General features: G+C 48.6%; 1 protein-coding gene across 5 annotated transcripts in view; it reads right to left on the bottom strand.

Moving 5' to 3' along the window:
• Window positions 1-1,174: 1,174 nt before the first annotated feature.
• Window positions 1,175-15,131, bottom strand: part of fam168a (family with sequence similarity 168 member A) — a 29,539-nt gene continuing 15,582 nt past the window's right edge. For 3 of the 5 annotated variants that reach the window (XM_048980664.1, XM_048980665.1, XM_048980667.1), the window contains 6 exons: window positions 11,427-11,507; window positions 7,993-8,115; window positions 5,127-5,269; window positions 4,869-5,043; window positions 4,625-4,755; window positions 1,175-4,209 (listed from right to left, as the gene is read on the bottom strand). In XM_048980664.1, coding sequence (XP_048836621.1) covers window positions 4,643-4,755; window positions 4,869-5,043; window positions 5,127-5,269; window positions 7,993-8,115; window positions 11,427-11,507 — 635 coding nt within the window. In that variant the 3' untranslated portion in view covers window positions 1,175-4,209; window positions 4,625-4,642. The remainder of the gene's footprint in view (window positions 4,210-4,624; window positions 4,756-4,868; window positions 5,044-5,126; window positions 5,270-7,992; window positions 8,116-11,426; window positions 11,508-15,131) is intronic. The other 2 variants (XM_048980666.1, XM_048980669.1) reach the window with 2 other exon arrangements.

The raw sequence follows: 15,131 nt of genomic DNA, 5'->3' as shown, positions 1-15,131 counted from the left end.
AAGAAAATTCGGCCAATGGATGAGTCCGCTGTGACTGGGATATACCTCACTGCGTTACTACAGGGCTCATATTACTTCAGGGGGTTGAGATGACATGAGGGGGCGGAGGGGGGCATTCCCTCCGAGAGTGCTCTCCACTTTCCACACCATGCAGGGAACCTAGGTGACAGCACGCCATGACAGTATTCCACTGTAGGGATTAAATTCACCGACATCAAACTAAAACACGTAACAAACGGCTTAAGAGCAGTTTAGGGTGGATGTTACAGGTCTCTGAACTGGGCCTCGCTGCTCACAATGTGATTTTGGTACCCAGGGTTTTGAGAAGGCAAGAGTACTGTGGACGAGGACTTGAATGAGGGCGATGCCAAAATTCTGGACCAAAAGAAATCCCAAACATCACTTCCTTCTGGAAGGCGCTATTATAACAGAAGGGAATTTAAGGGGAATATGTACAAGGTAGCGCTAGTTATCCTGCTCTCTGAAGACCAGCCAGAAGTGTCTGCATTCTTGGCAGCCGTCCAGAGTGCTCTGCTCTTCTTGATCCCGAGCATGAAAGCTGACATAACAAAGTATTTCATTGGTGGAGCTCGAGCCAATGGGGAGGCAGCTTTCTAAACTATACTTTCTCTTGCGCCAATGTTGCATCTGACAACTAAAGACACATATATACTGATATAGAGATCATACAATAAATATCAGAAGATGAAATAAATGCAGTATTATGGTAAATCCATCAAAGGCTAAATTAACTGGAAAAGAGTCAGAACTCGAACTGTAAACACTGCAGAATTTGTTTTTGTAAACCATTCGCTTAGTAGAAGCTCGCTGAAGTCATCCGGTCGACAGTCTCACGCTTTGATATCTATTCTCACTGGTAGGATATAAAATTAGCAACAAGTAGTCTTCTGAAGTCTCACCCTGGGAAATTGCTTCAAGTGCCAAGTTCAGCTATTAAGTTCAAAGCACACAATGCCCCCTGCATGACGGAACCCAAAAGCACTGTGTGGCAGTCCGGGACAGGACCGACCCGAAAGCCTGCAGACTTGTGTTCTGAATTGCTCCCTGAGGAGCACAGGAGACTCCAGATCAGCCTGAACATAAAGATCTATGTAAGAATAATAAACATCGATCAGCAACACAACTTAAATAACACTTATGGTAAAAAGCACTTAAATTACATATCAGAAATGATCTTTTAAACCTAGCCATTTTAATTCATTTATTAAGCTTTTTTTAAAATTTTTTTTTTTTTTTTTTATTAATTTAAAATCCCGAGGGCTTCTACTCACACAGGCACTGCACCTCTGGAGTTACTGAACTCCGACAGTCCGGCCATGAATCTAACTCCGGTACCAGGCGCTGGACCTTGTGCACCAATTCATATGCATCGCATTACATTGCAATCAATTTTTTTTTGCAAGATATACAATAAAAGTGTGTTTAGAATTTGAGCAGCACTTGATGCTGTTTGTTCACTTGGGGAGTGGGATCACACCGCATATTACCCCGTATTAGTGCCCCCCCCCCCCACTTACACGGACAGGGACTCACACACCTGATGCTGATGTCAGACAAACAGCAGCCTGAGCTCATTACAAAGAAAAATGTCAGCCCTGCAGTGGAGGGGTGGGCGGGGCATAGTCCTGCTCTAACTACACTAGTGCCTGGCTGGTTCCGTCTGACACAGTATCAGCGAGACGTGGAGGGGTGGGCTGCCACTGCTCAGTTGACATGTTTCATTTTCCCGTAAATTCAACATCTGGACAGCAGAAGAGAGCCCCCTTCTACTGGACTGAATTACTGGCTGTACCATATCAAAGTCAGTGGCAGGTGCTGGGTGGCTGTGGACCTTGCAGTGCCTTCCATCGCCCCAGCATTGCCATGACGAGTTTTCACTATGGAAACCACGTGAGCAGGAACGTGTGGGGTGCAAGGCGGGCGGGCTGTAATGTAGCCAATCGGCATGCAGCAAACGCACGAGTAGGTGAGAGACGGCCCCCTGGGAAATGCGGGATTTAATACGCCGACCAACAGCGCACGGCCTAATGGTCTGTGGTGAGTGGCGCACTGTGGTAATGCAGTGCCCCCCCACTCCGTGCTTGTGGACATGACTTGAGGCTGCGTCAACGAGGCAGCGTGTGGGATCGTCTCCATATAAACATGCGCTAATTACTGAAACACTGATGGAGGCCATGAGGTACCATATAACAGGGGGTGGCTTGCCCACACGCAGTCCATCCAATGAGGGAGCAGCATGAGTGTTTACACAGAGCTCTCCGAAAGCAGCCATTAGTGAGGTCACCCTGTTGTGTGGTCACTCATTGACCACCATGGTGCAAACGGATCGCGTTACGCCCCCGCCCCCAAAGAATGCTGACGGAGGACCTGGATACCCGCACGTGCACGGGGGAGTTTTTTCGAGGAGTGTGAGAGTGGGTGTGGTCCTGCTCGCATATATCCGTGTGCTTCCATGTTCCCCGTTAATAGAGGGGATTAAAATCGCAGCTTCCAGATTTCGGGGGAGTGGGGGTCGGGGGGGGGGGGGGGCACTAAAAACAGAACTGGCAAAAAAAAAGGAGAGAACTTTCTGATTCCTTCCTCAGGACGTGATGGTTTTCCAGGCCATGGGCTGGTTGTTTACAAGAAGCTCCCCCCACTAAGTCTGGGGTGGGGGTAAAGGAAAAAGACAACACCTGCAACTCAAACCCCTCTAACGTCCCCCTTAAAATCTCACCTTCCACAACCATCTTTCCCCCTGACCCCCACCTCAACCTGGAACTACAAACAGGGCCGGTCCAGCCCCCTTTGGGGCCCTTAGTGATATCTGAATCGGGGCCCTAACACACCTCAGTCCTCAGTGTGTTTCTGGGACCCCGGACGCTGTTGGGGCCTTAGCAGCCATTCGGATTACTTATGCTTTTGGACCGGTGCTGACTGAAATTTATTCCCACAATAAATGGCAAGTGTTGGCAAGTGGCAAACGATCAGATTAAATTACCACTAAGAACTGATAAGTGCCTAGGGAAGAGCAGCCCTTCAGGACAGGCTCCTGAGAGGATTCTGCCCTCAGCCCGACGCTGCAGCATGGAGATTAACTGCTTCAGGAAGTGCAGAGCACGTGGGACTGGACCAAACTGGACTGGACTGGGCCAGAGCTATAAGGCTCATGTTACAGTTTCACCCCCCCAAGCCCCTGTATCACCCCTCTATCTTCTTGTACATCTATGTTTCATACTCACCCTCCTGCTCTATTCTGTTCCGTCTCCCCCCAACACTTACTGCTAACCTCAATGTCCCCTTAAGTTGTCGTCCTGTTCTTGAATGAGGCCCGGTGACACACCCCCACCCCCCCCACCAAATTGGCACGAGACAGATTACTTTCACATTTTGCTGCCGCACCCGGGCCCTAGTCAATGTGCAGTGCAGCACCCGACTGCTCGTGTGAGCGGTCGTGTGAACGTGCAAACACACCAACACACTCACACACACAACTATATACTCAAAATCTTATAATTGCTTACTATATCCTGATGAACAGGCTAATTAAGTAACTGACTTGACTTAAAATGTCTTCTACATATTGTGTAACTAAGATTATTGGAGCATCCTTCTCCTAGCAAAGGGAATACCACATTTATACTGTTAAACAGTGGATATATTCATTACAAGTCTATCTAAAACTGCTACAAGCTGGAAGACAACCTTTGTTACCAGTACTGGAAGGAATATTGAAAGGAAATCCATTAAAATAAAGTGTGAAATCCGAGGGACTTCGGAAATAATAACAAAACGAAAACAGAACCCGTCCTAATATCTAATCCTGTTACAAAATTTGGCAGCATAAGATGGAGGTGAGGGTGGAGATGAGGATGGAGTCGATGTCATGGTTCTGGTTCTGGCCTGGAAAATGGGCCCACACTAAGACAGAAGAGGATTCCTATCTAGTGTGGAATGTCAGTGTTATTCTGGAGTTTCTGTGAAAGTATTAATGGAAGGAAAAAACAGAGGAAAAACGAACGATGCAAAAAAAAACCCAAAAATGAACAAACAAACAATTACAAAGCAGCTTTTACAAAAACACTAGGAAATGCATAAAGTGACCTTTGCACTTTGCTTGTTCTTGCAAACAGACTCGGTGCTCCCACACTGAACATGGAGCTTCCGTGTAAGACTTGAGTAGTTGCATACGATGTTTAAACTCCAGATCTGAAAGGCAGGGGAGGACAGGGAGACAGACAGCAATGGCGTGAGGAAGGTGGGCGAGAGAGCGGGCCGGTCCAGCATCCCCTGCCAGGCCTGCCTGCACACGCCTGTCCTGACATTACTGACATGCCGCTGATTCGGGGATAAACGCCTGAAGAGGGGAATCGGCTACTTTCAAACAAAACACTGCTCTTCTAAATGAGACTCGGCACATTCCACTGCATTCCATCTCCATGGAGACAGACCACTTAAAGCTACACAGACAGGAAGTGACGTCAACAGGAAGTGATGCGGATGGCAGGTGAGTGCCCTGGGCCCCTGCCGGCAGACACGCCTCCCGGAGGCACAGCGAGTTGGGGCTGCATGCGAGACGCCCGGCAGGCTGTGAGTGTACGTGTGCATGCACGTGCAGACTTACATGAATCGGCCAGTGGGTTTACCAGTGAGGGGGCACGTAGCTGTATCCGGGTGTTCCTTGAGGCCTGTACGTCGGCACGGTAACTGGATGTGCCCCGATCGTGTGGTGCTGCGGTGTGGTCAGCAGGGTGCCTGTCAGGAGAGGAGGTACAAATTAATGCACTTAATAGAAATATTTGAATTATATTTATAGCCCTGAATCGGGGGCCCACTCTACACTCTCTGGAGGAGGGGGAGGGGCTCACCGGCAGACATGGCCATAGTGGTGCCTGCCACCATCCCCATGGCCATACCGTTGGAGCGCGGTGTGGGCACAGGCGCAGGATAGATGGCTGATGGGATGCTGTTGGGCTGCACCACCGTGGTATGGTGGATCACATGGGGCTGGGCAGCATACACCGGCTGTGTGTAGTACGCCCCCTGGTGGAGAAATCTGTGTCATTACATCTGTAATCGTCATCATTATTTTACATAGACGGAGAATGGTTCCTCCGGATTGGTACCTGGGCGTAGAGGTTCTGCTGGGGGTAGGCACTTCTGATCGGGTACATGGCCGTCTGGTAGGGGCTGGGAGATGGGGAGTAAGGCGGGGGGGCCCCGTTAGTCTGGGTGGGGGGCACTTTGTAGGGGGTCCCAGTGGTGTACCCTGCAGGACAAGAAGGTAGGGAGGGAGCGAGCAACATTTTAGCGACAGCTGAGACAGCAGCATGACAGGGGATCAATTTGGCATGGGGGGGGGGTGTGTGGGATGGAGGACGCCCCTGGCTGGGACGCCCCTGGACGGCCCCCTCTCTAGCCCACAGTGTCTGTGCAGGCACGTGCATCAGTGGGGTTGAACATGCCCCCCACTAGACTGTGACGAGGGACATCCCCGGAGAATCCGAAATAAAAATCTGAATAAACCTTCAAGTTATCAGCAGGTTCTTATAAAAAACGACGAGCAAGATGAGCATTTTCTGCTTATTCGTCCCTTTCTGCGAGTCGCACTTCTAAACGATGCCCTTATGAAGCACTTCATGGTTATACAGCGAGTCCCTCTAGGGGCCATATGACAGAACTACAGCCTTTATCAACACCAATGTCAAAGACAAGGTTATGGATGCATAGCTGCTGCTGGACGATATGAAGCACAGCAAACATGGACCATTTCATCTCTTCAAACAACAAAGGCAGCAGAACAACTGGGAAATGCACCACTAAAACCAGTGTGAGCCCAGGAGACACCGCTTTATGTCTTAAAACTGGGCACAGACCTCCTGCTGAAAATATGCTTTTTGCTTAACAGGACAGTTGACTTTGATAGAGCAAAAAAGGCCTTCAGCTGGACCTCATCTACGGTGCTGTGTGGGAGTCTGTGGGCATCCTGGGGGGCAGGGGAATGTGTGGGAGGGGCTGGGAGTGCATTGGGACGTACGGGGGAGGGGGGTCCGGCTGCCTGGATGTTAGAGGACGGCCATTCGCTTTAAGGGGAAGACCATTTTCTGCAGCTAAAACACGCTTTGCATTATTAGCTAAAAGCATAACTCCCCACAGCCTGGGGGAGAGACAATCACATAAAACATAATGCTAGAGGAAGCGGTGTGAATTCTCACTAATGACCTGACCCACCCCCCCAGAGACCTGCCTCATGAGAAATCTAAACAGACGCCGCATCCTCAGTTGTGCCTCCATTAGACCAACACGGCGGTGCGTCCCCCCCCCCCCCCCACCACCGCACTGCAGGACAATCTCGTTCTCTAGTCTGCTGGCAAACTGGCCTGCAGTATTGATCACGTCCTCATGCTAGAAACAAGCACGCCTCCGGAGGGGCGTAAAGGTGGGAAGCAAGGCGGCACCTGATGAAGCAGGAACCCGAGCGGTGCAGAGAGAACGGCTGAAGTGTAGCACATCTACCGAAGACGCATCTATCGGATGACTGCTAAACGCTAACTGCTATCCGTTAACTGCTAACTGCTGAAGTCACACGCAGGCTCTATTCTGTCCTCCGCTGTAAACGCTAGCGTGCTGAAGAGAGCTGTGCTCTCCTGTGGGTGGCAGAGCAAGGAAACAGTATAGCAGGAACCAGGGCACTGCAGAGTGAACCACTGAAGTGTCCATTCAATGATGACCAGGGCCACCAACTTTTATCACCTGGCTGGCGGGGGATTTTCAATTTGTGACAAATTTGCACACACATTTACATGCATGTTAAAGTTTTATTATCTTGTAAATAGTTGGTAGGGTTTGCAAACTACCCCAACCTTTTCCACGCAGCTAATTTTAGGTTTATAATGGAATAATCCAGATTTGCTGTAAGATTTCTTGCGTGAAAGTAGAAAGTATGAGTGTCACGCCAGATGTGGGACAGTTGGCAACCCTGTGATGAGTACTAACCGCTATCAGCTAACCGCTATCAGCTAACCGCTATCAGCTAACTGCTATGAGCTAACCGCTAATTGCGAACCTCTAACTTATTTGCCAAGAACTAAACACAAAGTGCTATCCGATAACGGATAACTATACACGTTTCTCTTTACCATTTGCACACTAACCCACAGTGCACCTGAAAATAATGATCAAAGTCAATGTGAAGGACATCACCTCACATTCTGGCATGTCTGTACGCCAGTACACACCCCCAACAGCTGCCATGTTGGCGCACTAACATGGTGACAGGCTGCAACTTGAACTTAAATGCGTGTGTCTGGAGAACATTTTCTGCCACTGGAATATTCCAGCACAAGCGCAACTGACCTCTAACAGAAATACACCTTGACGCTAAGGCACTTTCATGTTCAGGAAAGAACTTAATACCTCTTTGCTGTTCACTTCTTGCACAAATCTGGCCATAAACAGAAATACCACTAATCTTAAATGAACACATTTAAACATAAACACAGAAACACAGACACATACACACTGCATATCATCAAAACTTGCATATCAAAGCTGCATTTTTTGGCATCTTCATGGGGAACCAGACGCAGCGATGTCAGCCTGCTGGCACTTAAGCGTTTCTAACTGATGAATTGTTCCATGCTGCTACGTCACATGTTTACACCCTCCAGTGTGACTCCATGCCAGACAGCTAAATAAACAACATTTTCTCCAACTGCAAACTCCTCTTGTTTACTTTAAGGTTTTAAACAATGTATGAAAACCACGCATAGTTGGGGAGGGGAGGGACTTGACCCAACCCCTAATGCCAAAACCCGCCCACCAAAGATCTAACTTCCTCCTGCTAAGACCCGCCTCCTTTTCTGTATACCACTTCCTGTTTTTCCCTTGCATTAGAGACACGCCCCCCCAAACCCCGCAAGGTGCGCGTCAGAAGTGGGTGGGGTGTGGGGGTGGGGTTGCAAATGTCCAGAGAAGAGGAGGGATATTTACTGAAGGCTGCCGTCGGGGCCTGGTAAGCTCTGCCCTCTGACCCCGCGTCCACAGCCAGCTCATAGGACCCCTCCGCAGCCCCTGCCGTGGAGCTCTGTGGCCAGCCCTGCTTCAGCAACAGCACTGCCCCGGCAGAGAGGACAGAAGAGGGGGTGGGGTGTTATACAGACATACACACACACACACACGTTCATGCACACACACAACGATCCATGGGCCACAACAGTTTACCCACAAAACAAAACCCTGATATCCCCTTCCAATCCCTGATAAGCCTCCAATTAGTCCACCCCTAACCAAAAGCTGCTCTGATAGCCCCTCCCAATTCGTGAAAAACCTCTAGTTAGCCCACCCATAACCCAATGCTGCTCTGATAGCCCCTTCCAATCCCTGATAAACCTCCAGTTAGCCCACCCCTAACCAAAAGCTGCTCTGATAGCCCCTCCCAATCCCAGATAAGCCTCCAGTTAGCCCACCCATAACCCAACGCTGCTCTGATAGCCCCTCCCAATCCCAGATAAGCCTCCAGTTAGCCCACCCTTAACCCAAAGCTGCTCTGATAGCCCCTTCCAATCCCTGATAAACCTCCAGTTAGCCCACCCCTAACCAAAAGCTGCTCTGATAGCCCCTCCCAATCCCAGATAAGCCTCCAGTTAGCCCACCCATAACCCAACGCTGCTCTGATAGCCCCTCCCAATCCCAGATAAGCCTCCAGTTAATTCGCCCCTAACCCAATGCTGCTCTGATAGCCCCTCCCAATCCCAGATAAGCCTCCAGTTAGCCCACCCCTAACCAAAAGCAGCTCTGATAGCCCCTCCCAATCCCAGATAAGCCTCCAGTACTGCAAGTTCTTGGACACTGTATTCTTCCCACACGGGTCAAATGTTCCCAAGCCGGAATGAACTGGAAGTGTTTGCAAATTCCCTCCCAGCTCCAGCGAACATTATAACCGTGACTGCACCCCCGCTTGTGTTAAAAACGTCACCCCAGCCTGGCTCTGTCATTTTACCACCTAACACAGCCGAACAAAAGCTGCAACCCTAAACAGACTGACAGCTGGGAATTCTGGGATGTGACATGGGGGGGGGGGGTAATGCTTATACACAGCTGAGAGTCTCTCAGAATTTCCACTTTACTCTCCTCAAGCTTCCTTAGTTCAAACCCTGGAGGTAAAACTCCAATGTAATACGTTATTCACAGAACACCCCAGGACTCCTGTTACGTGCCTTCAAATGAAATGTTAAATGTTTCATGGCAGAGGCTGCTAGATATATAGACTGCTAGATATATAGACTGCCTTTGGGTCTCCCTGATGTCTGTCTCCTTAAACCTGGCCAGTACTTTTCACTTTAGCTGCACCATCAGTTAAAAAAGCCCAGTCACTGCTGCTGACCAAATTAAATTCCTTTGAAGAGTCTTGTGCTCTGAATAATACACATTAACACCAGTAGGGGGCGCCAGACAGCTGTGAAATTCCTGTCCAAGCACACTGAAGGGTACTGCAGAGAGTGACACTCTCTTTCTCTCTCAGTCCCACATGCACATGTACACGCACGTTTGTATTCAAATCTTTGTGGGCACCGTCCATTCATTTCCATGGGGAAGACCCTAAAGCCACCTATGACAGCCTTAATCCTTACCAAGCCCTAACTTTAACCATGAGTAACAAAACAAAATACAAGAATTCTGAATTTTTTTTTTTATTGCAGTCACAGATGTTTAGAAAATTAAGTTTCCCCTTTGTGGAGACTGAAAAAATGGTCCCCACAACGTCAAAATAACAGGTTTTTATCACACTGTGAAGACATTTGGTCCCCACAATGTAATACATACCACCCACGAACCCACCCACAGCTGAGACACTCCTCTGATTCGCTGTTAATTCAATTCCCAGTGGAACATTAAAGTATTCTTCGTAATCCATTAAGAAGGCACCTCATTGGATGAAGAGATTTAATTACACCATGGATAAACAATGGGAGTCACACCACCCCAGATTGCGAGTTACAAAACAAACTCCCTCCAAGAGTCATAAGCTCGAGTCAGACTCCTGTCTCTCTGAAGCACAGATGGCGAGTCTCCGTTGTGCTGATAGTTTGCCGGAAAAGTTTGCTGGTATTTTAAGATAATCAGTGTCAGTCTAATAATCCTGCTAGAACCGACTTACTAAAGAGGACAAACTCAGTGATAAAAATGGATGACAGACAAAATCTTAAAAAGAGCTGTGCAAGTTGGTGTTTCTCAAGACTCAAGATTTAAGCGGCTTCTTTGTCACATACACAGCTGTACACATCCAACATGTAGTGGAACGTAACCCTGGTCACTCCGGGCAGCTGTGCATGATGACAAAGTATAAAGAAAAAATAAGGAAAAATAATAATATGATTAAAAAAAATACATACAATGTTCAGCTGCACATAATCTGTACATAAGTGACATGTCAGAGGTATTTAGCTGTGCAATATAAGTGCAATGTGCAAGAGGCCTGAGGTGTGTGCTGATACCGTGTGAAACATCAAGTACAGCATCGCTGCCATCCCCTGCTGGGCTACCGTGCCCACCCTGGGGAGGGGGGGGGGGCTCTCCTACAGAATGGGCTGTAATTACCCAAAGGAAGTGCTGAACATCAGTGACAGAGGCAAGAAAGAGGATAAGGAACCACACACACATGCGCACGCACACCCATGCAAACACACAAACAGGCACGCACGCATGGGTGTGCGTTAATGCACACAAATGCGCGCGAACACGCACACTCAGTGATGCACACATGCACGCAGACGCACACAGACCCGCACTCATATCTTTGTGTGGCCTGTCCATTAATTTCTATGGGCAAAATGCTAGTCTCAACAGCAATGAGAACCTGAACCCCTAACCAGCCCTGACCTTAACCATAAGTAACCAAGCAAAGTACAAAGCTTCTGGCAGATTCACATCACAGTCACAGACTTTTATAAAACTGAATTTCCTCTTGTAGGGACCAAAAAAAAAACGGTCCCCACGACATCAAAATAACATGTTTTTAGCACATTGTGGGGTCATTTGCCCCCCAAAATATAATGTATACCTGGACAGCACACACACTTACGCACGCAATCGCTACTAACCCAAGTAACCCAGCACTGTCTTCCTGGCTGGGCAGTCCAACTCCATCAGACCCCCCCGTTACATTACTGCCAGGTGGCTTCTGGTGAGTCTAATCATAACTGCGCCGTAAACTGATATCTGAATGTTCACCTGCACAGGAGTCAATTAGTGCGGAGAGCGGCAGAGAGGAGGCCGGGCTCTGGGATACACCTGCCACCTCCCGTTATGGGGGGTTGGAGGAGCGGATCCAGGCAGGGGCGGGTCTGTGAGGGAGGAACTGGTACGGGGAGCATGGAGTGGGGGCAGGCAGGGGTGGGTAGCGGCTGGAACGGGGCGTGTCTTACCTGGGGGATACCCTGGACTGCCAGTCTGGTAGAGATTGGGGGTGTACGTGGGAGCGGTGGTGGGATACCCTCCGGGATAGCCTGAGGAGGAGGAGAACACGGCTCAGAAGCACGTCAGGTGGAGAGGGACCGGCAGCCGCCTCAGGACTGAACTTGGCGGAGCAGCATGCCGTGTCTGCCGCCATCCACGTTTAGCCACTTCAAAACCTGGCATCAGCTCCTTCTCCCAGAGCAATTAAATCTAAATGAAAGCCCCCCCCCCCAACCCCTAGAAGAAACATCACTGAATCTTCTCAATCATAAGGCTCTCGTTGGCCTTTGGGACATTTAAGTCATCCAGTCCTGACCTGCCACACGGACTTTATGAATGAAAAGGTGAAGCAACACGATGGTGACACAGGCGGTGGAAAGTCGTCATGACACATGATGTAACGCTCTAAGAAATGAGGAGGGTGGCCGGAGTTCCTCCCCACGTGGAGATGATCCACGAGGGCACATATATGCATCTGTACTCCAAACCAGAAGGGGGGGGGGGGAGCTGTGACATTCCTACATGTTCAAAGCAATTGGCCAGTTTCACTGAAGATGCAGAGATTCCCTGTTAAACGCAGACGGACAGACTCAGTGCTGTAGAATCAGCACGTAAACATTTACGCTTTATTAAAGAGCCAAAAGGACTCTGGAATGGAGGTGAGCCAGGAGAGCCACATCGTGTCAAATGTCCTGGATCTGTGGCCAGAAACTGAGTGTACACCTTCGGGGATCCACACAATACACCGTCACGGCTCTCCGAGGCGCGGAGGACGGTGTCTGAGCCTTTAATTACCCTGCACTGGCACCACGGTAATTAATTAGCATTTAAATCAACGTAGGGCGACTTCCATCCCAAGTTATTAAGAAAAATAAAAACCTCATCTAATCCCAGTGGAGCTGTAGTCTCACAACACTATAACGGAGGGGAAAAAGATAAACATTATGCAGAGGGCTGTCCAAATTCCTGCTGGATCCCCCCCACGGCATAAAAAAAAAAAAAAAACAAGACGGCATTGCTTATTCAGTCCTGTCGCGTCACGTTGCGCTTTTACGACCCGACTGACTCCAGGGCGAGACCTGAAGGAGCTGCCACTGGTCTCACGCCTGAAGCTTGTGCAGAATGTGAAGACCGGCCAGCTTACCGAGGAGCCCTATGCCCTCACCAACACAGAGAGAGACCCAAAGGGAGCCGGGGGACAGAGAGCGTGGTCCCCAGTCACTGCGACAGGGAGCCAGTGATTATACCAGCAGAGTGTGTGCACACAGACACACACACACACACACAGGCACACACACACAGGCACAGACACACACAGATACACACACATACACACACACAGGCACAGACACACACACACAGATACACACACACAGGCACACACACAGATACACACACAGATACACACACACAGATACACACACACAGGCACACACAGATACACACACACAGGCACACACACACACACAGATACACACACACAGGCACACACACACACACACACAGATACACACACACAGGCACACACACACACACAGATACACACACACAGGCACACACACACACACAGATACACACACACAGGCACACACACACTGGCTGCATCTTCAGAGGCACCTCCTCATGATTTAACTGCAGCCCAATAATATAGGAGCGTGTTCGAGATTGGGGGGCACAACCTGATCATTTAAATACAACAGTCTGTTTACTGAGAGGATAAATGAAACCAAATGATTTTTTTTTAGGAACCGATGAAAACAGATTATATTTTGTTTTTTGAAAAAATGAACTTGATGAGAAAAGCAGGAGTTGCGTCTCCTCTCTCGTTCGCCGGACAAACGCAGTGAGATTTTTTCCCCCATCTGGCGTCAAACTAAAACGGCGGCTCTCATTACATTTCCATATTTTTTTGTCATTTTCCAGGTTTATTTAGTTGATGCTCTCATCCGAAGTTCTGGTGTGAGGACAAGAATGTGAGTGACGCAGAACGATCCCGAAAAACCAAACATACTCGCCAGGAGATGTCAGGCTGGCAGCCGTTTCAACATTTAATGCAGAGAAATATATAAAAATGCGTTTTGGGTCTGACTGGCGAGGGGACCCTACCCACCCCCCCAAGTTCTGATGAAATACCCGTAACAGACAGCAGCTCCGCATACGAAAGCATCAGTGACTGTATGCGCTGCGCCGAGATTGAGACCCTAACCCTGCATGCCAAATGGATTAAAAAATATCTTCGTTGCACAATACGCTGCCTCGTAACCATGGCAACATTCATAGCAAAAATACCTCCTTCAAACACCTGGACCAGGCCTTTTTAACACACTGTACCCGTAACGGGGGCTCCGCTCAGTGCCTCTGGGCAGCTCCTTCTCTCTGGGTTCTGGAAGCAGTTGCAGACACTGGCCTAATCGAAATGTTTCCGAAAATATAAAAACGCAAAGCTATTACTCACATTGATATGAAGCGCTTTCCTACCAAACGTTTGCTGGCTTGTGAAATCCAGGTCACGCTGTGAGCAATGAAGCTGTTTCAGAAGGCAGCATGTAAATATAGCAGTTTGGGTTGAACTCAAGGCTGGCTTGGTGAGACTAGTGTTCTAGCCCGTTCCTGCCCAAACTGTACCACCAGTCCCTTCTACCCGGCTGGTTAAATATTCAAGCAGTCGCCTCTCTCCTGTGGACTGACCCATAAACACTTGCTAATCCAGCTCATGTCCACAGTCCAACAGGTGCCCTTCGCTCTTCATTTGAAGATTCAAAGAGACCTGGCTAAATGTACATGCTCAGCAGTTCGCAACATCAAAGCGTGTCGGCCAACATGTACTATAGAACACCATAGTCAGTGACCCATCATTAAGCACCTTCATCCTTAAAGGGGTGTCTGATGTGAAACACTTTCTCAGAGATACTGTTCAATTTTCGACTTAAAGGTCTAATCAAATGATCTTTGCTGGGGGGTCAAAACACCAAGGAATAACGGGAGTTTAAACCGGACTGAAGCCAGCAGCCTATGTACAGCACTCCTAAAGCTAAGCAAACTCAGTGTGGAAAAAAGACAAACCTGAAACACTGATTTAAGTCCCAATTCTGCTGTTTCGGTCTGAATTTTAATTAAAGCAAACAGTAAATCGCTATGGTTCTGTGGGAAGACAGATAATATTTGCACACATCTAAAATAAAGCATGATAAATGGCAACCAAATTGCTCTGACAATTTTCTCTGCAAAGTGATCGAAATCATTCGCAAAAGCTTCCATACGAGAGGGTGGGTAAATGCACAGCTTTGAACTCGATCTATCTCCATTAAAAAGCATTTCAACTGAATTACTCAGACGGGATGTACACATATATAAGTCACCTTCCTCTACAGATTAAAACAACTGCCATGCTAATTAGTATGAAATTACCACAGAGCCAGCAAGTGAAGTCATCTCCCAGCATTTTTTGCCCTCCTGCTAATTAGCTAGTGTGATACCCAGGCGAGTCTGCGGAGAACGGTGCTGAGAGACAGAATTAGAAGAGCAACACCCGTCCAAATTACCCAGAATTACCTTCCCCGAGACAGCGGAGAGCCAGCAGAACGAGAACAGCTCAGATTCTCTCCGGCGGACCTGCTTCGCACAATTACACGGCTGTCACACGCTGTTGCACATCCCAAATAAAGGGCAAGAAA

This window comes from Brienomyrus brachyistius, chromosome 17 (genome assembly GCF_023856365.1).
Source record: "Brienomyrus brachyistius isolate T26 chromosome 17, BBRACH_0.4, whole genome shotgun sequence".
NCBI classification, from domain to species: Eukaryota; Metazoa; Chordata; class Actinopteri; order Osteoglossiformes; family Mormyridae; genus Brienomyrus; species Brienomyrus brachyistius.
The sequence above is the reverse complement of the archived record's forward strand: the minus strand, read 5'-3'. Positions and strand labels throughout refer to the sequence as shown.